At 41.0% G+C, this 25,536-nt stretch overlaps 3 protein-coding genes across 3 annotated transcripts in view; all 3 read left to right on the forward strand.

Annotated features, from left to right (window-relative positions):
• The first annotated feature begins 5,721 nt into the window (after positions 1 to 5,721).
• Positions 5,722 to 7,082, forward strand: LOC145643319 (stabilin-2-like). Its single transcript, XM_081723148.1, has 6 exons — positions 5,722 to 5,730; positions 5,849 to 5,968; positions 6,060 to 6,209; positions 6,371 to 6,619; positions 6,780 to 6,887; positions 6,998 to 7,082. Exons 1-6 carry the CDS (start codon positions 5,722 to 5,724, stop codon positions 7,055 to 7,057), a joined length of 696 nt encoding a protein of 231 aa, XP_081579274.1. The 3' UTR covers positions 7,058 to 7,082.
• Positions 7,083 to 8,762: 1,680 nt separating this feature from the next.
• LOC145659867 (scavenger receptor cysteine-rich type 1 protein M130-like) overlaps positions 8,763 to 25,536 on the forward strand; it is a 54,058-nt gene continuing 37,284 nt past the window's right edge. Inside the window, exons 1-9 of the mRNA XM_081723250.1 lie at positions 8,763 to 8,820; positions 9,245 to 9,553; positions 10,526 to 10,834; positions 10,971 to 11,285; positions 11,401 to 11,733; positions 11,951 to 12,280; positions 15,055 to 15,360; positions 15,651 to 15,722; positions 16,027 to 16,341. Of these exons, the coding sequence (XP_081579376.1) occupies positions 8,763 to 8,820; positions 9,245 to 9,553; positions 10,526 to 10,834; positions 10,971 to 11,285; positions 11,401 to 11,733; positions 11,951 to 12,280; positions 15,055 to 15,360; positions 15,651 to 15,722; positions 16,027 to 16,341 (2,347 nt within the window). The remainder of the gene's footprint in view (positions 8,821 to 9,244; positions 9,554 to 10,525; positions 10,835 to 10,970; positions 11,286 to 11,400; positions 11,734 to 11,950; positions 12,281 to 15,054; positions 15,361 to 15,650; positions 15,723 to 16,026; positions 16,342 to 25,536) is intronic.
• On the forward strand, positions 16,508 to 21,811 carry LOC145659809 (uncharacterized). Its single transcript, XM_081723093.1, has 11 exons — positions 16,508 to 16,598; positions 16,692 to 16,844; positions 16,971 to 17,069; positions 19,138 to 19,200; positions 19,671 to 19,724; positions 19,855 to 19,917; positions 20,247 to 20,309; positions 20,413 to 20,475; positions 20,595 to 20,648; positions 20,771 to 20,833; positions 21,458 to 21,811. Exons 1-11 carry the CDS (start codon positions 16,508 to 16,510, stop codon positions 21,571 to 21,573), a joined length of 882 nt encoding a protein of 293 aa, XP_081579219.1. The 3' UTR covers positions 21,574 to 21,811.

Consider the following 25,536-nt stretch of genomic DNA (forward strand, 5'->3'; position numbering starts at 1 on the left):
AGAAGCCAGAGAATAAAGAGAGCAACGCAGCACTGGTCCTGTACCACATCGTGTCATGCCGTATCCTGATGCCGGAGGACCTGATGCAGCCCCGTAACCTCACCACGCTCAGCAGAGAAACGCTCACCATCTCCTACTCCGAGGTAGGCATGCTGACCTCAACAGAAAAGAGCCACTTCACTCCGTGCAGTCCTACTGAGATGTATAAACTGTGCTTTGTGTGCAGGGCTTGATGTATATCAATAACAAGGCCAAAGTGGTGTACAATGGTGTGAATAAATCCAGGTTTCCTCATCTATCAAATGATGCTAAGAATTATTTTGTTATTATTTATTTAAAAAAAAAAAACTTTGACGAAATGAGGTTTCACATAGCAAACCCCTGACCTCAGCACCTGTTATTGCCTCTTTTACAGAAGTAGCTTCAGAGGAAATTTAACTTCCACTGTTAGATTAAGTCACTTTAAACTACTGAGAGCGCAGGAATGAAGTTTAGATTCCACATGTTCCCAAACATAGCAAACAACACCAGCTGTACAGGGAGTGCACTTAGAGATTTTTTCAAAAACACCAAATGACCTCTTACCTGGACTTTATTTCACCATTTGTTTCTGGCAGCCTGACCTCAAAGATGTAGCAAATGAACACGGCTTCAAGACATTTTTCAAACTGTTGGAGGTGCATACAAGTAAAATCAAATCAAATCACTTTTTTTGTTGTCACTTTAGCAGATGTGAAAGTGAGTGAAAAGCTTGAGTAGATAGTCCCCCACAGTCTGTAAGTACACAATGTATACAAATTAAATACAGAATATATACACATTAACATACACCCTTTATGCTGTGTTTCCAGAAGGTATAAATATATAAGCTGTGAAATGTACAGATATACACATTTCTATTATAGAATATATAGATTATGTTCAAATACAAGGTGTGGATAGAGTTGTACAAGACATAGTTGTCAGTAAAGGTTTAGATGTACTAGAATTGCATGGCATGATCTGTTTAGAAGTTGTCCAGGATGGTAGGATGGTACTATGGTATTATACAAACGGCAGTATGGAGGAGACTGTGATGAAAGCTACAAGTCAAAGTTAGGAGTCAAGGTCATTTTTATTTGTTTGCTTGTTTTGTTTTTATGCATAGTTTTTATCAAATGGTTCTGGAATAAATTTTATTTTGAGCTTTCAACCATGTAAATGGATTACCAATAGTAAATAAAAACCTTCAGTAAAAGTGATGCCGGTTCCTGCTCCACAGAAAACACTCCACACTTTTGTGACTTGGTCTGTTGTTGCCAGGACATGGAGGTGAAGGAGCAGGTGTAGGACCGCCTCGATCAGCCCGTCACGCTATTCCTGCCCACCGACTCCACCATGGCTGCCCTGCCTCAGGAGCAGAAATATTTCCTGTTCATCTTGCAGAACCATGCCCAGCTGAAGGAGTACCTGGAGTACCACATCCTCCATGATATGAAGGTAAGGCAGTAAGTTCTTTCTGTGCAGATGGTAGCAGGCTGGACCCAGTTCAGCAGAGCTCAGGAGGACCTACGTCACTGTTTAGAGCGCCATATGCCTGCTGTGCATTGTTTCTGATGGAGGGTCCAGCTATAGAGGAAACTGAAGCTTGTGCCCTTGTAATCCTGGGTATATATGCAATAATTTTTTATGTGTCTTGTTTAGATGCAGTCTGCAGAAATGATTCATTTCAGTTCAGTGAAGACTCTTCAGGGCTCTGATGTCTCTGTGAGCTGCGTCGGAGAGGACCAAATAGTGAGTGATGGAAAAGTCTTGGACTCAGGAGAGGAGATTCAGGTGAGCAAAGACCAATCAGGGAACAGGGAGCACTTTCCAATCTGTAGTGTTGTGCTGTGTGTGAGCATGGGCTGAAAAGGATTGAATGTTATTTCTAAAGTTAAGTTGGCTACTTTACCATACTTAATATTATTGATATCACCCACTCTTTTTTAGGGTGAACATCAGTGTCAAAAGTTGTCAGATTGTAAACAGGAATCTAAAGTTCAATAGAGGTTTGGTTTATGGTTTTGACTGCTTGTTAACACGCCTTGGGGGGCGCTGTGATCAGAAGGACACTGTTGACATCACAGTAAGTTCCACATAATTCCAAGATATGCTGACAAAATCCTCTACTGATATGCAGCATGCATATTATATGCAAATTATATACTTCCCATATTAAAAATGTTTCTTAGCTATGCTACACTCTCATTTTGTATTATATATAGATTATATAAATGGTTTATTTTTCTATGACAGATGCCTTGCAGATATTGTGCTGTTACAGTATCATCTGATTGCCCTTCAATAAGTAAACCAAATGTACTTTTCACAAATCCATGCCCATTTCACTATATACACATAAATGACTACCTTTATAAAAAAAAATCATAAATACTTCATCCAGCTTATACAAACACTATTTGAAAGATATTACATTTATTTTATATGTATTTTTCCATAAAGATCTCTCATTTAATATGTTCCTTGAGTTGACTTAAAGCTAATCATTTCTATATAAGTTAAATGTAACATGTTTTTGGAATGCCGTCTATACAGAGGTGCGACCTGCCCAGACGCTTCTCATCTTTGAATGGTGGATGTCAGTCTGTGCACACCATGGTCATATGGAAACCCAAGTGCTGCTCAGGTTAGTACTGCAGGGATTGTCTCGGTACAGTAATCCAGACTTCATTCACATTTTACTACAACTCATTAATCATGTTGTTGATGGCAGCTATATTTGGGCCCTTCTGGGTTCTTAAACATTGTTGCTTTTGCATAATAACAGTGAAAGTGATAGTGGCATTGTGTGTGTGATATTCTCACTACAACCTGTTCTCCAGCCTGTCCTGGAGGGCCAAGATCCCCCTGCAGTAACCATGGACAGTGTGATGAGGATCACCTAGGCAACGGCACCTGCACATGTTTTCCTGGGTTCCAGGGAGTGCCCTGTGAATTATGCATAGATGGCCACTTTGGACCAGAGTGCAAAGGTCACATTCTCTACTGAACATTTAATAATCTAGTTGAAAAGTGTTTGCAAAGCTGAGCTGTGTACTACAACGTGTGATTTTATTTATGCACCTAACTAGACTTTTTGCTAGTATGATTTCATTATACATTCAGCTTTCCACACATGAATGGCACAAGCACTGTGCCATAATCATATCCATGAAGAGCTTTTTCAGGTGGAGTGGGAGGGGGGAGCAGTTGCAAAGGCATTCTTGAGCTCCTTGAAGGCCTTGTCAACCTCCTGGGTCCACTTAATCTTTCGCACAGGTCCCCAAAGCTGGTCAGTGAGGGGCCTTGCCAGCGAACTGAAGGACTTAATAAACCTCCTATAAAAGTTGGCGAAGCCTAGAAAGCGTTGTAGTGCTTTTCGTGTAAGTGGTCTTGGCCCAGCCTCCACCTTGCCTGGTTGCATACTCACACACCCTTGTTCAATGGCGTACCCTAGGAAGTTGACCTCCTTGCGATGGAATTTGCATTTCTCCACCTTGCAATACACGTGGTTCTGTAACAAGGTCTGTAGCATGGCCCGCACATCGAGCACATGTTGGTTCCAGGAGGGGGAATAGATCAAAATGTTATCGATATATGCGACGACGGATCTTCCCAAAAACTCCCTAAGAACCTCGTTAATGTAGGCCTAGAATATCGACGGGGCTGTTGCCAAACCGTACGGCAGAACCAAATACTCATAGTGGTCTGTGGAGGTGCTGAAGGCTATTTTCCACTCGTCTCCTTCCTTGATCTGGATTAGGCTGTATTCGCTGCGCAAATCAAGTTTCGTAAAATATCTGGCCCCTCACAGTTGTTCAAACACTCCTGATACCAGGGGGAGGGGATACGGGTACTGCACCAGCAGCTTGTTGAGTCCTCTAAACCGCACAACGTCTCAGGACCCTGTCCCTCTTCTTTACGAAGAAGACTCCTGCAGATGCCGGAGAGGTCGAGGGTCTGACATACCCTTGTTGCAGAGCCTCTAATATACTGTGCCATAGTCTGCTCCTCCTCCTGAGAGAGGGAGTAGATTCTGCACCGGGAGGGCACCACTCCCTCCTTGAGTGTTACCGCGCAATCCCAGTCTCAATGCGGTGGAAGCCGTGTGGCTTTGCTGGGGCTGAAGACCTACTCCAGGTCCTGGTACTCTAAAGGAATAGGGACCTGCTTCCCGGCTTCAGGACTCTCTATGGAAGTAGCCTGGAGGGGTACTGCCTTGTTTGGGAAGCACCTCCGATAGCAGGACATGGCCCACTGCCGGATCAGTTTTTTTGCCCACAGCATCTGTGGATTGTGCGTACACAGCCAAGGTAAACCTAGGGTGAAAGTGTGAGACAGGCCTGGTAGGAGAAAGAAACTGATGCGTTCAGTATGTCAACCCCCCCCCCCTCCCCCTGGTGACAAGGAGAACCCTGGGGGTCACATGGGTGATGTAACCTAGACCTACCAGACCCCCATCCAAGGCCTGTACGCTTAGTGAGGAGGGCAGAGCGATGGCCTTAATACTTAGCCTCCTTGCAAAGCCCCAGTCCATGACTTTCCCAGCAGCTCCCAAATCCACTAGGTCAAAAGTTGACAGTACACGGCCTTTGCACGATACCTGGACCAGATCTTAAACATGGGACGAGAGGAAGAACAACTCACCCTACTGTTGCCTCCTCCTCACTGTACCCCGGCTGCATCCAGCTGCATGGGCTCCTCAGGAGTGTTGGTTTGCCGGGCGGGTCCGGTCTCCGTTCATAAACACGTCAATCTGCGCGGGTTCCTGCCACTAAGGTTCGGAATTCCATTGCGTAGTTGGCTGCAGATCTCAACCCCTGCCTTAGGCACAACAGTGATAGCCCACAGAGCTTTCCCTGATGGGGATGGTTGAACACCACACGTAGTTCTCCAATAAATCCCGCATAATCATTCATAAATGGCGAGTTATTTGTTAGCAATGCCGCACACCATACTCGTGCCTTTCCCATAAGTCTTGAGATGACAAATGAAACTTTAGCATGGTCGGACAGTCGCGGCTGATATCCGAAAAACAGCTCACACTGCACAGTGAACCCCTCGCAAGTATCTGGGTCCCCGCCGTATGCCTCGGGGGAGGCAATCAACCCTTTAACCCCCTCGTGTACTGGCGGGTTGACGGGGGAGCTCGTTCTGTGCTCGGTACTCAAAGTCGTGTGATGGATGCGCTGGCCGAGCGTCTGTACCACAGAGCGAACCTCTCCAATCTCCTGTTTCTGCTTCTCTAGCGCTGCCATCTGGACAGCCAACAGGTGAGCCCATTCAGGGCTGCTTGCTTCGCAAGAGGTGAAGTTCCAGCCACAGGTTCTTTATTATCCATTTTTAATATAAGCAACGATGGCAAGGCTATTGGCCTTCCAGGAACGGGGTACTGGCTCGCAGTAGACTTGTGTGGTCTTGACCGCTAATGTGCAGCGTTGTCCCGCCGAACCTGTGGGTGTATAAATATGCGTACTGGTTAATGACTCGTAGGTGTCTCCTGTCAGAAGACAGGTGATTGTGAGCAGGGAAGGTGAGTGGTATGGTCCTGGTCTGGTGGGGGCGTGTCTCCCTCTTTAGGGGACCGGTCAGCCGTGACACATGCTGCTAAATATAAATGGTGTGTGTGTGTGTGTGTGTGTGTGCATGTGTGTGTGTGCTCGCATGTTTATTTATTTGTTAATATTATTGTTTTACCAGATGTCAAATGTGAGTGTAAGATGGGCTACATTGGTGATGGATACAGTTGCACTGGAAACCTGCTACAGGTTCTGATGTTCCCCAGTAACTGACACTGACTGGTCTCATAAATTGTTCCCATCCCCAGCAAATCTTGAATTGCTCCAGAACTTCAGCATCAGGTCAAGAGTTTGTGAGGCGTCTCAGCAACATAACCACTCAGTCCACCCTGTTTGTGCCTGATAATGACGGTCTCTATGAGAACGAGGTAGCTTGGTCCTCTCCATACCACACGGATGTCTGCATTCTTCATGAGTCAAGATTAAAGGTGTTTCACACTCCCCCTCTCTCTGGAATAGACACTGTCTAAAAGGGATTTAGAGCACCACCTGCTGGATGGGAGAGCTCTGGTGCTGCAAGCTCTCATTAACGTCAGCCATGTTCGAACACATCTGGGACATACACTCAGTGTGAAAGGGGTTCCTAGCCTGCAGAGCCCCCAGACACTGGTAAACATTTACCTCATTTAAGCTGCATTATAGTTAGTGGATGTTCTAAACAATTACATTTACTTCAAGTCTAAATCAGGCATGCACAATGTCTCCTGAAAACTGTGTTAGTGGATGCAAATAATTACCAACAAAGTTTAACAGATCCTTTCTGCCTCCAGGCTTCCTCTGGATATGTCAATGACCGTTACATTATCGAATCTGACATTTTTGCATCCAATGGGATCATCCATGTGCTGCATGGACCACTGAAAGCTCCACCCCCTCCGGCCCCTTCCCTCCACCCCGCCCACAAGGCAGGGATGGGCATCGGCGTTCTGTTACTCGTCATCCTTATCGTGGCTGGAGCATTTGTGGCCTACCATTTCTACACCCAGCAATCCAAGCCTTTCCAGTTCCACTACTTCAAGGTTAGTGTGGACACGGTGCGTCACAAGATAGCAACATGTTTTTAATATGTAAACAGAAAAATTAATCCAAACATGTGAAGAAAGATTTAATAAAAGGAAAATGAATTAGACTGTTATAGTGTGTATATGCAGTATGCAAGTATGTGTGTTTGGCTTTCAGGAAGATGAGAATGAAGACAGCAGCCCTTCTGGATCAGCCCCGTACATCTCCAACCCCACGTATGAGTCCACACCTGCCCCCACTGACCCCCACCTCCCAGCAGATGAGGTAAGTAAAAGAATTACAGTTACAGATTACAGTTATGCATAATTACAGTTACAGACTGAAACAGAACAAAACTTTGTGCTGCCCGGTTCTAACACTGGACTGTGTTACAGAAGGATGACGAGCAGCAGATGGTTGCCAGTGGCTCTTATGATCTTCTGCAGGATAGCTGAAGAGATGTGGGATCTCACTCAGACACTCTCCTTACAGCTCAGAGCCTGAACTGCTGTAGAGCAGCTGGACACTCAAGTGCTGCAGTACCTTAGCCGACCATAAGAGGGCCGAAGAAAAAAAAGAACAAAGATTGAACGGCAGTTTCATAAAGCTGAACTGCAATGAACTGGACATTGACGACCCAGTAAAATGGGAAGTACTTTTTTGATTATGTGTGTACAACTGTTTACGTCTCTGTGTGCATGTGTTGTGTGGTTGAATGTTTACATGTTTGTTGGCCTTGATTATTCCTTTGGTATAACAAGTTTATGTTCATGTTACCACTACATGCACAAATAAACAAACAAAAAGCATTTGTATCAGTTGTGATTCATAAACTCTAAGGTATATTTCACTGAACACAAATTTCTAATCCGCTGGATAACTTGAGACAAAAGTCGAGGCTATAATGTCCGCCTAGCCCTTCTGCCACTGTCTTCTCATATGTGTAGCCTGGTCCAGAATCCAACACTGCACACAGTCTGTGATTTGGGAACAAGCCAGAACGGTGCAAGTTTCAGATACTCTGGACTGGGTTATAACAGGGTTATAAATACAAGTCTTATCTGATAGAAAAAAAGTGTGTATTTAGTCTTTGATGCAATTTGAAAGAGCTGTATTCAAAATCCTTTCAGAATACAATAATACTCTCTGTGATTGTATCACTTGTTCTCTTTCTCTTGGTTTACTTTAAAAAACTGACCATTGAAGAATAGAACACTTCTTATGTGTTTTTAGTGAGAGCGAATTTGTCTCTTTTTTTTCTGTCAGTAGAATAAAATATCTGTTTCACCGCCGTGATTATAAAATTCATAATCCTCTTCTGCCATCTTGTGGATGAAATATGTATTACAGTTATACGGCAAAATGATTTTGTCACGTCTTATCATTATCTATATAAAGGTTTTTAAAACTTTTGAATTGTAATAAAACATATATTCTAAAGTCTTTATTAAATTATCTACTGTTTTTCTATTTTGCAGTCATAATTTCATTATTATATGCTTCCTTTCAAATAACTGAAAACCAAGCGTCATCTTTATCACTTTAGGCTATTAACATATAATTCTTTGGATGTTTATTCTATTCAATTTAGTTTATTTCGAGTGACAAACTAGTGCTTTGAGTGATAAACTAGTGTCTTTCTAAATCCGTACCTTACCCAAACTAGCTGTGTGTTTGTCTGTCAGATACAGTATTAATCAGTGTTTAGATCAGCTCTGCGCAGGTGCCATTAAAGCTGAATCTACACTGAGTGCTTCCTCTCTCTGAAATCAGTCTCCTGTATGCTGGTGACTTTCTCACCACACTCTCCTCAGTCAGACGCCTCTAGAGATGGGAGGTGGAGTTCTGTTCATCCGTGCTGACGTTCTTTTGATATATATGGAGTAAGTCAAACATGCACCCTCTGATTTGTCACTGGAGAATGTTTGATGATTTCCCCTTCTCTGTCTAATAAGGTAACAGTGAGTGTGATTGGCAGCTGTGAGGAGCTCTCTCTCTCTCTCTCTCTCTCTCTCTCTCTCTCTCTCTCTCTCTCTCTCTCTCTCTCTCTCTCTCTATAGGGGGCTGAGGGGACACAGTTCCTTCAGTCTCTCTGGGGTACTGGAGGTGAAGCTTGTGTTGCCTGCTGAGTTGAACAGAGTGTGTGCAGGGCAGAGTGAGATGGACAGCTGTCTGACTTTAATTCTTCTGATGTCCACAGTCTCACTCACTACTGCTGGTAAGTACACACTCAATTATACAAACATTCTTAGATCAGTATGAACTAGTTAGTTAGTCCTGCCCAAGGTAAAGACTAATCATGGAGAGACGGTGTTTATCTATTATACTTTTCTTAAATGCAACCAGTTGACACAGATTGTTAGATAAGCCCTGACACCAGATATTTTTAAGTCTGTACACAAAACCTTTAATTTTAACACGTTTTCAAATCAGATTAGTACACAGCATTTTTAAATTTAATTTAAAATATTTTCAGAATTTTCATAATCAAAATGCACTTTTATATTTTTCATTCTTAATTGATTCTCTTTAACATTTCATTTAGTAGTAGTTAGATCTTCATTTGAAATTTGTTCTGTTTAAATCAATGAATTACAATTGATTATAATCTCTCTCACAAACACTTCTGTCTCCTTTAACAGACAGTGTGAGGCTGGTGAATAGTAGCAGTCGCTGTTCTGGGAGAGTGGAGGTTCTTCATAGAGGACAGTGGGGAACAGTGTGTGGTGATTTTTGGGATATGAGAGATGCTGCAGTGGTGTGTAGAGAGCTGGGCTGTGGGGAGGCTGTAGATGCTGTACATAATGCTCACTTTGGACCAGGATCAGGACCAATCTGGATGGATAATGTAGACTGTAGTGAATCAGAGTCTACACTCAAGAACTGTAGATCAACAGGATGGGGTAAACATAACTGTAATCATGCTTTAGATGCTGGAGTCATCTGTTCAGGTAAGATTTAAAAAATCTATACAAAAATATCAAAAATATCACATCAAATATAAAAAAAATATCTTTATCATACCAATTTTATTTTAAATTAGGTTTTCAGAATTTTTCACTTAAATCTAACATTTAATCAAAATTAAAATAATTTAATTTAATCAACTGTTATTAAAGCAGTTCTTGCTCATATTTTTGGTTTCTCGTACAGTTATTAGCAAAAAATGAGCCAAACATTTTTAACAGAGAATATTCAACACCACTGCAGCTCCAAGGCAAGAGTCAGAAAAAATTAACGATGGAATATAATTTGTATTTTTATATCATTAACTTTTTATACTAATTGTTATTAAAATGAATATTTCAAATATATATTCAAAATGAATAATGGATCTACATATCAGATTATATAATTAGCAGAGAGTCCAAATTTACAGTTTATTACCTGTGCAGTGAGAAGTGTTTCACGGCCTTTAGAGGTGATTCAAGACAATATGATACTGATTATACATTATTATAAACAATAAATCTAATGCTATTACAGTCTAAAAGAAATTAGTGAAATATGTCAATTCTTGTGTGCACTACTCAGTGTAATAATTCAAATCAATTAAATGCACAGCTCACAGGAAATCCAGACTTACCGACGGTCCTCACCTGTGCTCTGGGAGTTGTTGTACTGTTGTTGTATTGTTGTACTGAAGCTGTACAGCCTAGAAGTTGTACTGTTGTTGTGCTTCAACAGTATTCTAGCTCAATGGTATCTTGGACTGTAACCTATTCTACTGGCTAAGAGGTATTCTATGAGTAAATGTCTAACCACATTTGTAAGTCGCTGTGGATAACAGCGTCTACCAAATACTGTATATGTAAATGTAAATCAACATTAATTTATTACTAATTCTATCATTACAAGAAATAATTTAAATGGTTTTATACTGTGTTTAGTGTAATTATTATTAAAACAATTTCAATGCACAGGTCAGAACACCAGACTTACCGACGGTCCTCACCTGTGCTCTGGGAGAGTGGAGGTACTTCATAAAAGGACCTGGACCACAGTGTGTAATGTTGACTTTGACCAGCAGGATGCAGAAGTTGTGTGTAGAGAGCTGGGCTGTGGGCTTCCTGTGGAGGTGCTGGGAGCAGCTGCTTTTGGCAGAGGGGACGGCAAGGTGTGGCCAAAGGAGCTTCAGTGTAGAGGCAACGAAACTGAGATTTACTTTTGTCCAAAAACATCTTCACCCAAAACCTGTTCCCATGACAAAGATGTGGGACTAATATGTTCAGGTTATTTGTCAATATTTATCTTTATTCTTGCTATTTACATACCCATAATATATATTGCTGTCCATTTGCATACATGTATAATGACATTAAATATGAATGCAGTGCTGTTGCCGTAAGATGTCAGATGTTTGTTCAGGTTACACAGCGGCACGTCTGGTGAACGGCTGGGACTCCTGTTCTGGTCGAGTGGAGCTTCAGTACCTCAGTGACTGGGGCTCAGTTTGTGGTGATAGCTGGGATATGAGAGCTGCCAGTGTCCTCTGTGGGCAGCTGAAGTGTGGGAGTGCTGTGGCTGTGTTGGGGGCAGACTGGTTTGGGGAGGGAAGTGGCCACATCTGGACTGATGTGTTTGATTGTCATGGGAACAAGACACACCTGTCAGAATGTCCCATCTCATCATGGAGTCGAACAGCATGCTCTCATAAACAGGATGCTGGAGTCATCTGCAGTGGTATGCTCTTCCACTCATGTACAAGACATTACTGAATTTTTAAAACATTAAATATATTTTACATGCTAAAATAAAAACCTTTTTAATTTTCAGATTTAATTATATTCCCATTCAGGTTCCTCTCAGGCCCTTCATGAGGGGCGAGTGAGGTTGTCTGGAGGGAGGGAGTGTGAGGGGCAGGTTGAGGTTTACTTCAGTCAGGACTGGAGGAGAGTTCTCCTGGATTCCTGGAGTGTATCTGAGGCCTCAGTGGTCTGCAGACAGCTGGGTTGTGGTTCTGTGTTGAACTTCTCCAGCTCCTCTCCATCCAGTCCTGATCAACACAGCCACATCTGTGTGATGGGTTTCAATTGTTCTGGGAGTGAAGCTCATCTGGGGAACTGCAGCAGTGCAAAACTGCTCAACCTCTCCTGCAGCTACAGGGAACAGCTGTCAATCACCTGCTCTGGTATGTGTTACATTAACCTAAAACATGGGTACCTAATACGCTCTAAAATCTATCCCTGTTGTGGGAGGATTTATGACATTTATCACTTAGTATCAAAAAAAAGAACTTGGAGTCATTATTTTGGTAAAACAATTCCATTCTCTTTCTGTGCGTGCGCGTGCGTGTGTGTGTGTGTGTGTGTGTGTGCGTGTGTGTGTGTGTGTGTGTGTGTGTTTAGGTGTGTTTAACTCAGGCCACAGCTCCATCAGACTGGTTGGTTCTGGGGGAGACTGTGCAGGAAGGCTGGAGGTTTTACTCAACGGCTCTTGGGGGACAGTGTGTGATGACTCATGGGACATTGAGGATGCCCAGGTGGTGTGCAGGCAGCTGCAGTGTGGAGTGGCCCTCAGTGCCCACGTACCAGCCTGGTTTGGTCCTGGAACTGGGCCCATATGGCTGAATGAGGTGCAGTGTGATGGGAACGAGACGTCCATGTGGAACTGCAGGTATCAACTCTGTGGACAAGATGAGTGTGGACATCAAGAGGATGTAGGAGTGGTGTGTTCAGGTAAAGTGTCTTGACTGCTGCTGTTCTCAATCAGCCTGATGTGGCTGATTGTCTTTCAAAGCTCTGTATATAGTGATCACTAAAAAATAGGCTTGTCACAATCATTAATTTTTTTTATCTTCATTAATTTTTGTATAAAATATGACAATTATTTAATTGTTTTGTTCCAGTAAAATAAGCCCAATAACACTGTAACAAGAAAAAGAAGAAAAACATGGTATATTGGTACATACAAATACCCTTAAATTTGTAAATGGCTTTACAGAATTATGCTATATTGTTATTGTATAAATATTACATTGTGTTATTACCTTCTGTAACTACATTGCTGTGGTTATAAGTGGCTAGCCTTAAAATGTATGCATTACCATTATCTTTTACTTGGCTGACTTGCTTTTAAATACTCGACACTGGCTCTGACTGAAGGTTTTAGCTGCTCAAGTGTTTGGAAATATGCTGGTTCATTATGGGAAATGTAGTACCTGTAGTTAATTTATGTGGTGTTAATGCTTTGGTGCATGGAAACATTTTACTGAGTCACTTGCTATATCATTTTTAGTGATGCCCCTGTTAAATAACAATTTTGAGGGAACAGTATTATTACCATTATTGAATGAATAATTGCTAAGGGAAAATGCAGCGACTGGGTACTCTCAGTTTTTTGTCCTACTGTGTGTTTTATCTGCCTGTTTGGACACTCGAGGCAATATTCCTCTTTGGGAGAACTGAACTTTTGGAAATTGGTAGATGATGCCAACTTTATACACCTGATAAAAAGAATTTTATCCCAGTGAAGCTATCCCACTGTTACGAACTCCTGGAACCACACTCATCCCTGCACTGCCACGCCTACCTCTTCTCACCGACATCGCTGATCTGGTTTGCCAGAGTACTAATTACACACCTGATAACTATTCTCCTCATTACTCCCCTTATTTAAGCTCCCTTCCCTCACACTCTCTTTGTGAAGTATTGCCATTCCCATGTTGCATACTGAGCCTTCCATATACGTGTTTGTCTCCCTGGTTTCCGTATCCTGCCTGGGTTTCAGACCTCGTCTCCTCCATGACCCCTGGTTGCCTGTTGACTCGGCCCCGCGTTTTTGACCTCAGACCCACCTGACTACGATTACCCACCTGACTCCTCTAACCTGCCCCGTTTCTTCAATAAAACCTCTAGCAACGGGATCCTCTCCTTCGTGTTTGTGCATTCATAACACCCACAGTGGTGGAGGAGGAGGCAGAGGAGGGATTGGAAGTAAAGGAGAGACAAAAGAGGAGAACTACATGCTAAACTACATGCTAAACCAAACAGACCAGCTTTAAAAATGTCAATTTCCCAACCAGAGGCAATAATATACTGGACCAAATCTACACTAACATCCCGGGGGCTTACAAAGCTGCAGCATCCGCGCAGCTCAGCATGTCTGAACAGATTGTGCTAGAATGAACCGCTACTTACAAACCTCTTATCTGTAGAGGCCTTAAAATTATTAAAGACTACAAATGCAGTTACCAGCAGATCCACCATGATCGAGCACTACCTGACTCCCTGAACCAGCATAAAATGATCATTTCTGGGTATTGTCAACCTCTCACTATATCTGGCTGTAGGAGGGAATTGTCCCACAGATGATGCCATAGTACTCCACACAGCCCTGTTTCACCTAGAACCTCTTAACACTTGGTGGTGAGAATAGGGGACTATGCATCATCTCCGCTCATCCTAAATACAGGTGCACTGCAGGAATGTACGCTTAGCCTGATCCTCTTCTTCCTTTTCACATGACTGCACCCCCATCCATGCTTCCAACACCATTGTGAAGTTCACAGATGACATCACAATAATAGGTCTCATATCGAATAATGATGAGACTCACTACAGAGAGGAGATCTCTCACATAGCCAGATGGTCCTCAAGCAACAATCTGGTTCTGAACACTACCAAGACCAAAGAGTTCATTGTGTTTTACGGAACAACCAGAAGAACAGGGCATGCTCCATTATTCATGGAAGTGGAGCGTGTGGACAACATAAAAGTACCTAGAACTCCACATTACAGCCAGCTTTACCTTGGCATTGAACATCTCCCACCTGGAAAACAACGCCCAGTAAAAGCTCTTTCTCCTGAGGTGGTTCAAGCATGATGGACTCTCCCTCAAACCTCTATAGAAGCACCACTGAAAGTTTTCTCTGTCTCTGTATGACTGTATGGTATGCCAGCTCTACAGCAGAGGACAGGAAGGACCTGTGGTGAGAGTAGCCTAGAGGATGGCAGGATGCCCACATTCCAACCTGAACTCAGGATCATGGGATTGCGGGATACCCGCTCCCCGACCTGAACTCAGTGTATGCTGCCCACCTCCAGAAGATAGCCTGCGGCACCAAGACCACAGACTGTGGTGCCTTCACGATCAAGATTTCCAAGAATAAAAACCAGTGGACTAAGAAACAGCTTTTTCCCCAGAGCTGTGAACTCCATCACCCCATCTGTACACACTCACCTCAGTCTCTAGACACTGACACACTTCAGTTGCACCCTTGTGCATGCACCTATTTCACACATTAGTGTACTTTGTATTTACTACTGCAACATATTGCTGTGTGCTTCTGTAATTGATTATGTGTTTGTTTGTGCTCTTGCATATCTTTTTATTGTTTAATGTTTTCTTGGTCATGTTGAGGGTACAGCACAGAATTTTGTTGTACTATATGCAATGAAAATAGTGTTCATTCATTCATTTAATAATTTTCATCTTTCTCTCACCTCACCAGAATTCAAAGAAATGAGACTCAGTGAGGGTTGTAAAGGGAATCTGGAAGTGTTCTACAATGGAACCTGGGGGAATGTGTGTGTGAATGGGATGAGTGAAGAAACACTAAGTTTGGTCTGTCGAGAGCTCAACTGTGGAAGAACAGGCAGTGAGTCCCCATCCAGAGCCAGAGTGGAATCATCTCCTAACTGGCTGGATCAGGTGAAATGTAGGAAACATGACACCACTCTGTGGCACTGCCCATCTGAACCCTGGGGTAATAACAGCTGTGAAAATCACAATGAGGTGGCTCAAATTACTTGTTCAGGTAGGCAGATTCTCTCTCCAGTTTGTACTGGTTTTATGTACTTTTACTGTACTGATGAGTAAACTGTATAGAGTTGTTTCCTGTCTATTACTGTGACAATAATCAATGTCATACAAAATGAAATATAACTGTCTAATATTGCTACCAACCTACTGTACTGGCAAGGTAAGATGACAAAGAACTTTTGTAATTTGCTCTGGATTGTCTGCTAAATGCCATAAATGTAAATATAAATAGCTACAGAACTGGATGCTCTTGGAAGTTCAATCTGTGTCTTGCTCTACACACAGGAGAGAGAAATGATCATGTGCAGCAAAGTCATGTGAAATGCTCCTCCTCTTCCTCCCAGAGCCAGTGCTCCAGTAAGGACTCTCACACAAAGAAGGTCCACATTTGACTCAGGAGAGCATTAATCACAAATGCTACAAGTGTCAGTCCTCTCCTCACCATGATCAATAAGTCTGTGAATCTGACATGTTCAAATTACAGAAAAATCCATAATTTACTATATTACTGTTCTGTTATGATTTCTGTAGCTAAAGTTGTCAGTGCAGCTTTGGCTCCTAATGTTTTGTGTTTGTGTGTGTGTGTGTGTGTGTGTGTGTGTGTGTGTGTGTGTGTGTGTGTGTGTGTGTGTGTGTGTGTGTGTGTGTGTGTGTGAGGTAGATCACCTGCCTCTCAGGCTGAGGGGAGCAGAGAGAAGCTGCTCTGGGAGGCTGGAGGTTTACCATAACGCTGCGTGGGGCTCCATCTGTGATGATCAGTGGGACATCAGGGATGCTGAGGTGGTCTGCAGACAGCTGGGCTGTGGGAAGGCACTGAGGGCTGATGGCAGTGCTGCTTTTGGTGCTGGTGAAGGGGTGATCTGGCTGAACAGAGTGAAGTGCAGAGGGGATGAGATTCACCTGTGGGACTGCAGTTATTCATTGAAGAACCACACTGACTGCTCCCACAAAGAAGATGCTGGAGTCACCTGTGCAGGTCAGAGGATTTTGCTTGATTCTGGGGTTTCTGTGCAAAAATATTTTCTCCCATTGATAATAATTTGCAAAAGTTTATTTTCATTGTCATTTTGGGTAATGAGAGTTAAATCAGTTAGTGTTTAATTTCTCTCCAACTTCTTAGAGAACATGAACATGTATTTTGAATGTCTGGGTGTTCTGCTTTTATATTGACAGACCCTTATGTGTCTCCTACTACTGCACCCAGAACAACCACAAGCACCTCCACCTTTACAGGTTCGCTCTTTGTCTCTTGGCCATTTTCATAATTGACTGTGGAAACATTATTGCTTGTTCTTCAGAGTTGTTGGTGTGTATTTTTCTTTCCAGATGTTCAGAAGACATCCAGTCCTCTACAAACTGCATCAGCAGCTGTTCCATGCACCACCCCTACAGTGGTCCTGCTGGTACTGGGAGTGCTGCTCTTCCTGGCCTTAGTGCTTCTCTCTGGGCTGGTTTACCAGAACAGAGTGCTCAGGAGAGGTGGGACACATTCACGCATCATCTACAGTCCAGTTTCTGGACATTCTCTGAACATCATTAGTCCTTGAGTCTGTCTGCTTTCTGTTACACTGAAGTGACACCATGTTTCTGTCTGTCTCCACCCAGTGATCTCTAAGAGGAGGCGTAAGACTCTGCCTGAGGCAGTCTATGAGGAGATTGACCGCAGATACATCAATAAAAGAACCCGTGTCTCCACTCGAAGGGGTGGGTGACGTTTGTGGAGTCTTCAAACTGAGATTTACTGAATTATATTTATATTAGAATTGAGAGGTTTCTTCCAAATAATCGAATAACCAAACACATCTGAATGCATGGCCAGTGATCAAAACAATATTTAATTTCCAAAATTCTTTGTAATTTTGGTGTGCAGCACAAATAAGAAAATTATATAATGTAATGGCATGGGTCCCTCCTCTTCAAGTCCTCCTCAAGTACATGTGTGTGCGTGTCTGTGTGTGTCTGTGTGTGTGTCTGTGTGTGTGTGTGTGTGTGTGTGTGTGTGTGTGTGTGTGTGTCCTTGTGTGTGTGTGCGTGTGTGTGTGCTTGTGTGTGTGTGTGTGTGTGTGTGTGTGTGTGTGTGTGTGTCTTCATCACCATGCCCCGCCCTCATTAACCGGTTATGTCACTATCTATCATTGTCTGTCATTATCTTTCTTGATAGTGTGCGTATTTAAGGTCCTGTTATAAGTATATCTTTTGTCAGTGTTTGACCCCTTGCTTGATCCCTTGTTTAACCTCTTGTTTAACCATTTGTGTGTCCTGTTATCAATTAGTTTTCTTTGTGTTTGGGTTTTGTTTTATTTGCTGTGTGCGTTAAATGTCTGTGTTCATCACAACAACGGCTCACCTCGGCATCCTGCCTCTGCCTCCAAATGTTACATATAAAACAATGAGAGAGAGAGAGAGAGAGAGAGAGAGAGAGAGAGAGAGAGAGAGAGAGAGAGAGAGAGAGAGATTGTGTTTGATTTTCCAGATGCTTTGGAATTTTTCTCAGGTGTACAAATAGTAATAAAATAATGTAAAATAATAGGATCCAGTGGGTGAAAAGCGCTTTGAATGTGTATTAGAGTAAATGTGTCTTTGGCTGCATGTGAAGAGTGTGGTAATTCTGCTGATAATCATCTATTAGGCAGGGGAAGCTCAACTATATTATTCCTGTACACCTTTAGTTTAGGTACAGGATGAGAAAACCACAGAGCAGCAGGTGTGTGTAGAGAGAGAGAGAGACAGAGAGAGAGAGAGAGAGAGAGAGAGAGAGGGAGGGTGGGAGAGCGGAGAGAGGGAGAGAGTGTGTAAGTGAGAGAAAGTGTGTATGTGTGTGTGTGTGTGTGTGTGTGTGTGTGTGTGTGTGTGTGTGTGCGTGTGTGTGTGTGTGTGTGTGTGTGTGTGTGTGTGTGACAGAGAGACCTTGTGTGTAAAGGCTTACATAGTTGTGGGTGATAGAGGGGGAGGAAAAGGAGAGAAAATGTGTACACGCTTGTGTGTTTGTGTATGTGTGTGTAAGATAGAGTGTCTGTGCCTGCAGTTAGTTTTGTGTGAGAGACATAAGAAAAGAGAAGAGAGAGAGAGAGTGTGTGTGTGTATGTTTTTCCAAATGCTTCCTAATTTTTCGTAGCTGCACAAATAATAAGAAAATTTTATAAATAATTTTATTATTATTCAATTTTATAAATAATAAAATTAATAAGAATAATAACAAATAATAAAAAATGTAAAATAATGAGAGACTGTCAGTAAAGTGAGTGGTGAATGTGTCTGTGATGGCATGTGAGGAGTGTGGTAATTCTGCTGATAATCATCTATTAGGCAGGGGAAGCTCAACTATGTTATTCCTGTACACCTTTAGTTTAGGTACAGGATGAGAAAACCACAGAGCAGCAGGTGTGTGCAGGAAGAGAGTCAAAGAGAGAGAGAGAGGGAGAGAGAGAGAGAGAGAGAGAGAGAGAGAGAGAGAGAAAGAGAGATTGTGTGTAAGTGAATGAAAGAGGGGTGTTTGTGTAGCCTCTATACACTCTATACATCTCTGTACACCCTGGAAAGCATTGTCCCCAAATTTCTATTCTGCAGGTAAGTTTGGCTATGTGTGGTTGTGTTTGTGTCTGTGTGTGTGTGTGTCTTCTGGTGTGGGGTCTTAGGCTGCCCTCTATTGGCTGCAGTGTTATTATTTCCATTTTCCTATATCCAACCCAGTTGATTATGACCACATGAGTCAGTTTGTGGTTGATGTGGTGTTCTGTACCTGTCACATGACTGTTCTGCTCTCCGCTAACAGGAAGTGTCCTTTCTGAATCCCAGCATTCAGGATATGAGGATGTGGATCAGGCATTTGTCTCAGGTAACAGGGCCACTGCATGTATGTGTCAAATTGGATCCCATTTAAAAATATTAGAATGATGGATAAGCATTAAAATAATTTATTATTAAAACTCACCTAGCTGAACCTTATTTATAATATTCTGTCATGAATGGTCACAGAAAAGGTAAAATTTTACCTAGCATGAAATATTTATTTGTTCTTTTAGATTTCCACTTTGTCTCATATGAGTCTATCTGGTAGTGTGTGTTCCTCTTTGTTAGATAAATGAGAGCTTCTCTGTCTCAGAGTCTGATTTACTGCACTGGTTAAACATTTTATTCATCTGTAGATCAGAAGATGTTTTGCAGAAGTGCTTTCCCCATATTCTAACCAGAGTCACATGCAATAGTTTACAAAAGACATATCAGAGAATTACAGTTTGTACATCATTCTCATTACCGTAGTTTGTTTTAAGTTGTGTAAAAAACAAAGTTATCATCTTTTTCCAGAAAAGTCTGTGACTGTGGACCAGCCTGAGTATTACGATGATGTCACCACCACCGGTGACCTCATAAGTGAGTTCCTTTATTAACTGATCATGTGATTCTACTTCCTTAAACCAAACTATGGAAAGATGACTGGACTGTTTTAAAGACAGTCTGCTTTTACTGAACTTAGGTGACATAGAAAGAGAGGACATACCAGAGAACTACGATGATGTCATCACTGCTGGACCCAGCCCTGATATTGTAGCAGGTGTGGTTCTATATTGGGGATTGTCTGTCAGACAGAACAAACATTCTTACTACAAACCCATAACTGTTCATTTGTTTGGTGTGAATACAAGTATGAATTTGTATGGGGAGCACTTTTATATTCAATGATCATTAAAAATATCTGAGATCACAAATAAAATAAAAAATAATAAATAACCAAACAAATAAATCAATAAAAAAGAAAAGAGAATCATTAAATTATCTGTAAATTAATGATGCCTGTGCTACTTTTATGGAGCTTTTCTATGCTTTAAGAGCTGCCAGCTCAGTAACATCTGTGTGTCTCGGTACATCTGTGTTTTGGTGTAGAGGACGTATCTGAGAATTATGATGATGTCATTACTGATGATCAGAACGCTGCTGTTGTGACAGGTATGACTAGTAATGTTACAAGATTGTAGCCTCATACATGAAAGCAGTTAATGAAATAAATGCTAATGTACTGGTATTTTCCTCTATATCTCCTATATAACAGAGGAGATGACAGAAAACTATGATGATGTTATTACCACTGGACCAAACCCAAACATTACAGCAAGTAAGATTTTAATACAAGGCCATTTATGTCAAATGGAAGCACTGAATCAGAACAATAGGTTGTAATGTAACACATATTTTATTGATATCAGTATAATATGTCTTCTCCTGTTGGTATAGTGGCCACACCAGAAGACTGTAATGATGCTACAACAAACCCAAATGTTACAGAAAGTAAGTTTGTTTGTTTTTTTAATGTAGAAACTGTAATGCTGTAAATATATATTTATATTATATAATATTATATATAGTCATTATATTTTAACATCATAATTGATCTTTGCCTGTTGGTGTAGTGGACACACCAGAGAACAGTGATGACATCATCACTGCTGGACAGGATGTAGGAGGTGTAAATGGTGAGTGGCTTCCCTTGTTTTGTCCTTCACTACATTCCACCTGTATGGTGGAGTCAGTGTGTCAAATCAAGAACACAGGCAGCACAGTGAAAACATGGTCACATTAGTGATGACATGACATGGAAATGTAATAATGTTGATGCATGACAGAGGGCTCCTATTTATATATCAACTACAGTCTCCCTTCACTTATATAACAAGTGCACCAATATTTATACAAGTGGAGACGATTGAGACAGTACTGGAGTTCAGTGCCATCTACATATGTCTAATCGTGTCCTACAATGCTGCGTCTGTCTAAGTGTGATCTACAAATGATGTGTCTGGTACCTTGAATCATGCAAAGGCTTAAAAAGAAAACAGATGTTTATCATAAATGATAATAGGCTACATTTTATTCTTAAGATATTTTATTTAAGGCACAATATTTGTACATCTTCATATATTTCTTGGAAATCATGGAATTTCTTAGCACTGTAGTGGTGATTAGACAAACACTGAGGCAATTTCTGTTTTACTCACTCATTAACATTTAACAAGCTTATTTAATATGTTTAATACAAAAATAAAATATTTTAAGCTATTTTAAGATTTTAAAAAGATGTCAATGTACTCTTTTTACAGACTATGAGGACATGAAGGAGAAGCCTCAGAAAGAGATGAATCACATGACCAAGAGACCACACCAAGTGTCTTTCCTCAGGAAATTACATTTGAACTTCTTCAAACTCAAAAAATGATTTCTAGCATTTTTCACAATATGTAACATTTTATACGACATTGTTTATTTCAGCTTTCAGCTGGAATCACACCCAGGTATAAAAATACCAAAGTTTCTTTCGCAGCCAAGCGTCACCAATTGTTTCTCACCATTTTTAAAAATGGTAATATGTAGTACATAATCAAAGCTGAAAAGCTTTATCTCATCTATCTCACTTGTTCTTCTATTGAAATAAACACGTCATTTTTTGCAAGATCTCCACATTTAATCATTCTGAATACTATTAGAGGCCTAAACTTACATTTTCAATTCTCAACATCTTAGCAGCCTAGTAAATTAACAAATAAACAAATAGACTAAATAAAACATTTATTGTAAAAGGCTCCTTATTCCTTTTTAATCTGTACTACTTAGGAGTCGCATCATAAAAATACACATGAAATAAAACATTTAACGTTTTACAACCTATATTTTTAGCGAGGAAATTACACCTTAAAGGCATTCAGTACAGTTTCTAAAAATGAATTTTACAACTTCTGTGATATTTTGTAGTATTTTATGTAATCCTACTTTTTTTCTTCATCTACACTTTCACACATTTCAGAATTCGGTGAGCTATGCAGTTTCTGAGTTTAGGATAAAAGGGAGAGTTTTGTTAATGGCACAAAAGTTACATGACGCGATTCAAATATCAGTCTTTTTTTTCAAAACAAATAGAAATTGAGAAATCACATATGGAAAGCTTATTATATATCCTAAAATGAAATTAGTAATATAAGCGTAGTAGGGATACATAGATTTATTTTATATTTATACTAATGATAAATTGATTTTGAGTGAAAGCCAAGGACAATGTTGTTAACTTATTGTTACACTAGAATAAGTTATTTATTGTAGGTGTCAAAAGCATTGGTAGTGTCACACACACTCTTACATTTATGTGACAAATAAACCAAACTTGAACTTGAACTTTATGGCATTTAGCTGAGATTAAATTCACATTTCTATTATGAACTTAACAAACATAAATAAAATGGAGCCACAATACCTACACGTACCACTGAGTATTTGTAACTTGCCTCAGGGCAAGTACAGGACGTACAGACTACCTCCACGGGGACATTTATTAACATACGAAAAACACAACAGCACTCACATATAACGTAAACGGTGAACATGAACACACAACGACTAACATTACCGATGTGAACATTAACACAGACAACATGACCATCGTGAACGTGATCAATAACCGCTAGCGAAGCAGCACGCAGACATTAGCAGACTAACCACGTGCAGTCGCGTGCTCAGTACAAAGGCGTGGCTACAAACAAGACGATTAACGGCCACTGCACGCGGTGGGCCGTACCAGGTGACTAGAGGGGGCTCCGTGACAGTATTTAATCAAAATGTAAAGACTTAATAACTGACTTCATTTATCATAACATAATATTCTAAGGTTTTGGCTAATATTAAGGGTAATTAAAGGCAACCAAAGACATGCTACACTGTATGAAGTGGAAGAGCATTAGGTAGTCCAGTCATCATATTAGTTTCCTCCAAGAACTGAATGAATATTTTTGGCAGCAGAAAGTCTTTGGTGTGCTGAGGTTGCAATAAGCTGTGTTTCAATACGGAGATGTTTGACCCACCTCCTAACTTTTTTTTTTTTTTCCCTTCACTTATATAACAAGTGCACCAATATTTATACAAGTGGAGACGATTGAGACAGTACTGGAGTTCAGTGCCATCTACATATGTCTAATCGTGTCCTACAATGCTGCGTCTGTCTAAGTGTGATCTACAAATGATGTGTCTGGTACCTTGAATCATGCAAAGGCTTAAAACGAAAACAGATGTTTATCATAAATGATAATAGGCTACATTTTATTCTTAAGATATTTTATTTAAGGCACAATATTTGTACATCTTCATATATTTCTTGGAAATCATGGAATTTCTTAGCACTGTAGTGGTGAGCATTAGGTAGTCCAGTCATCATATTAGTTTCCTCCAAGAACTGAATGAATATTTTTGGCAGCAGAAAGTCTTTGGTGTGCTGAGGTTGCAATAAGCTGTGTTTCAATACGGAGATGTTTGACCCACCTCCTAACTTTTTTTTTTTTTTTTTTTTTTTTTTTTTTTGTATAGACAAATTATGTATGATTGTTGCAGAAAGATTATGTGTTTATAATCATGTAGGGTAAGTCTGAAAAAGTATCAATTTTTTTTTTTTCAAAAGTATTCTTGACTCATTACAAGCACATCATTTTTTCTAATTTATCTGCATAGAGGAGATCAGGGTTGGTTGTCACCTTGGTTGGTTGGCCCATTACTCATATTCTGTAAACTGTGGGTATATCTATAGAAGTATTGACACTGAAATGTTCGGATTTGAGGGCAGAAGCCAGTTGCCATATTTCCCTCTCTCTGACCTGAAGAGACCTGATGTAAGATCACTTTTGTGATTTTCCATACCATAAAGTCTGTTTTTTGGAATCATGTATTGAGAGGAAACTAAAATACCTTGAAATCAACTTTTTCACTAAAAACCGTGGGGAAAGTATTGTAGTACCAGTTATTAGTTTGAACTGTTTCCTTAAATGTTGACGTCATTATCATGCCCTTTAGTGTAACTTCCTTTGTTGTTGTGGTTGTCACACTCATGATGAGGATGATGGCACATACCATGTCAATCAAGGTGTGTTCATGTTCCTTGAATTTATGGGGCAAATATCAGTCAAACAGTTTGATACAACTGTAAATATTCTACTCGAAGCATGAGATTTCCTCCACCTCCTCTCTGCAGTCCCTAGTTCTCTCCTGTGGCAGTGAAGTGTTTCTGTTAGCCAGGGGGGAAGGACTTAGCAGGTCTAGAGGAGAGAGGGCACAGAAGATTCATTGATGAGGAGAGTGTAGAAATGAAAGTGATTTGTAACTTTATCTAAAGAGAGAGAGGATGGAGAGTCAGGGTGAGGAAGGGTGGACAAAATAGTAGAAGTAAGGGAAGAGGGAGTTATGGAGTGCAGATTGTGACAGAGGAAGGAGGAACATGTTGAAGAGGACTGGATGGAAAGAGAAGGAAGGGAGAGAGAGAAGGATAGAAAGTCATGGTCCGAGAGGTGGAGGGGGGCGACTGTGATGTCTGATGTTGTGGTGGTACGGGTGAAGATCAGGTCCAGAACATTGCCCGCTTTGTGAGTCGGAAGAGAGTGGTTGAGGGTGAGGTCAAATGCTGTCAACAGCGGAATGATGCAGGAGGAATGCAGCTTGTCTGATGGAAGGTTGAAGTCTCCAAGGAGAATGAGTGGATTTCCTTCAATGGGGAAATGACTCAGAAGGATGTTGAGCTCATCAATGAAGTGATCTAGGGAACCTGCAGGGCGGTAGATGACATTGATAAGAAGTTTGGTGGGGAAAGACACTGTAATGGCATGAAATTAAAAAGAGGAGATGGAAAGTGTAGAGAAGGAAAGTGGAGTGAAAGTTTGATACAACTGTAAATATTCTACTCGAAGCATTACATTAAGTGAACTGAACAGTTTTAGATTTAGTTCTATGGATATTTATTCACAGAAATATTTGCTACATTTTTCATTCATTTCTCTTTAATGAGAATGACATTTTGGTAAAATCTGTTATTCTTTTTTATACAGTCATTTATTAAAGATCTAATATAATTTCACCATGACAACCAGCCATATGCTGTGTGACAACCAACCCCACCATGCAGCTGGTCTTCACAAATGCAAATGTATTCAACATGTATTCAAAATCTAATAGTTCATTATACCACTAGTGTAACTGTATAAGTTTCTGCTGCCTTTGTGCAGGGAGACACTCTGCTATTTCATGATGTCTAGGTTTGTCTGATGTCTGATGGGAGCCAAACAAAAAAATATAAAAATAAAAATGTTCGCAGACCTGAGCGTTCCCCATTTCCATGGCAACATAGTCACTTCCGGGTTTTCCAGTTTTCGTC

This window comes from Electrophorus electricus, chromosome 11 (assembly GCF_041902795.1).
Source record: "Electrophorus electricus isolate QZ-2024a chromosome 11, ASM4190279v1, whole genome shotgun sequence".
Classification (NCBI taxonomy): Eukaryota; Metazoa; Chordata; class Actinopteri; order Gymnotiformes; family Gymnotidae; genus Electrophorus; species Electrophorus electricus.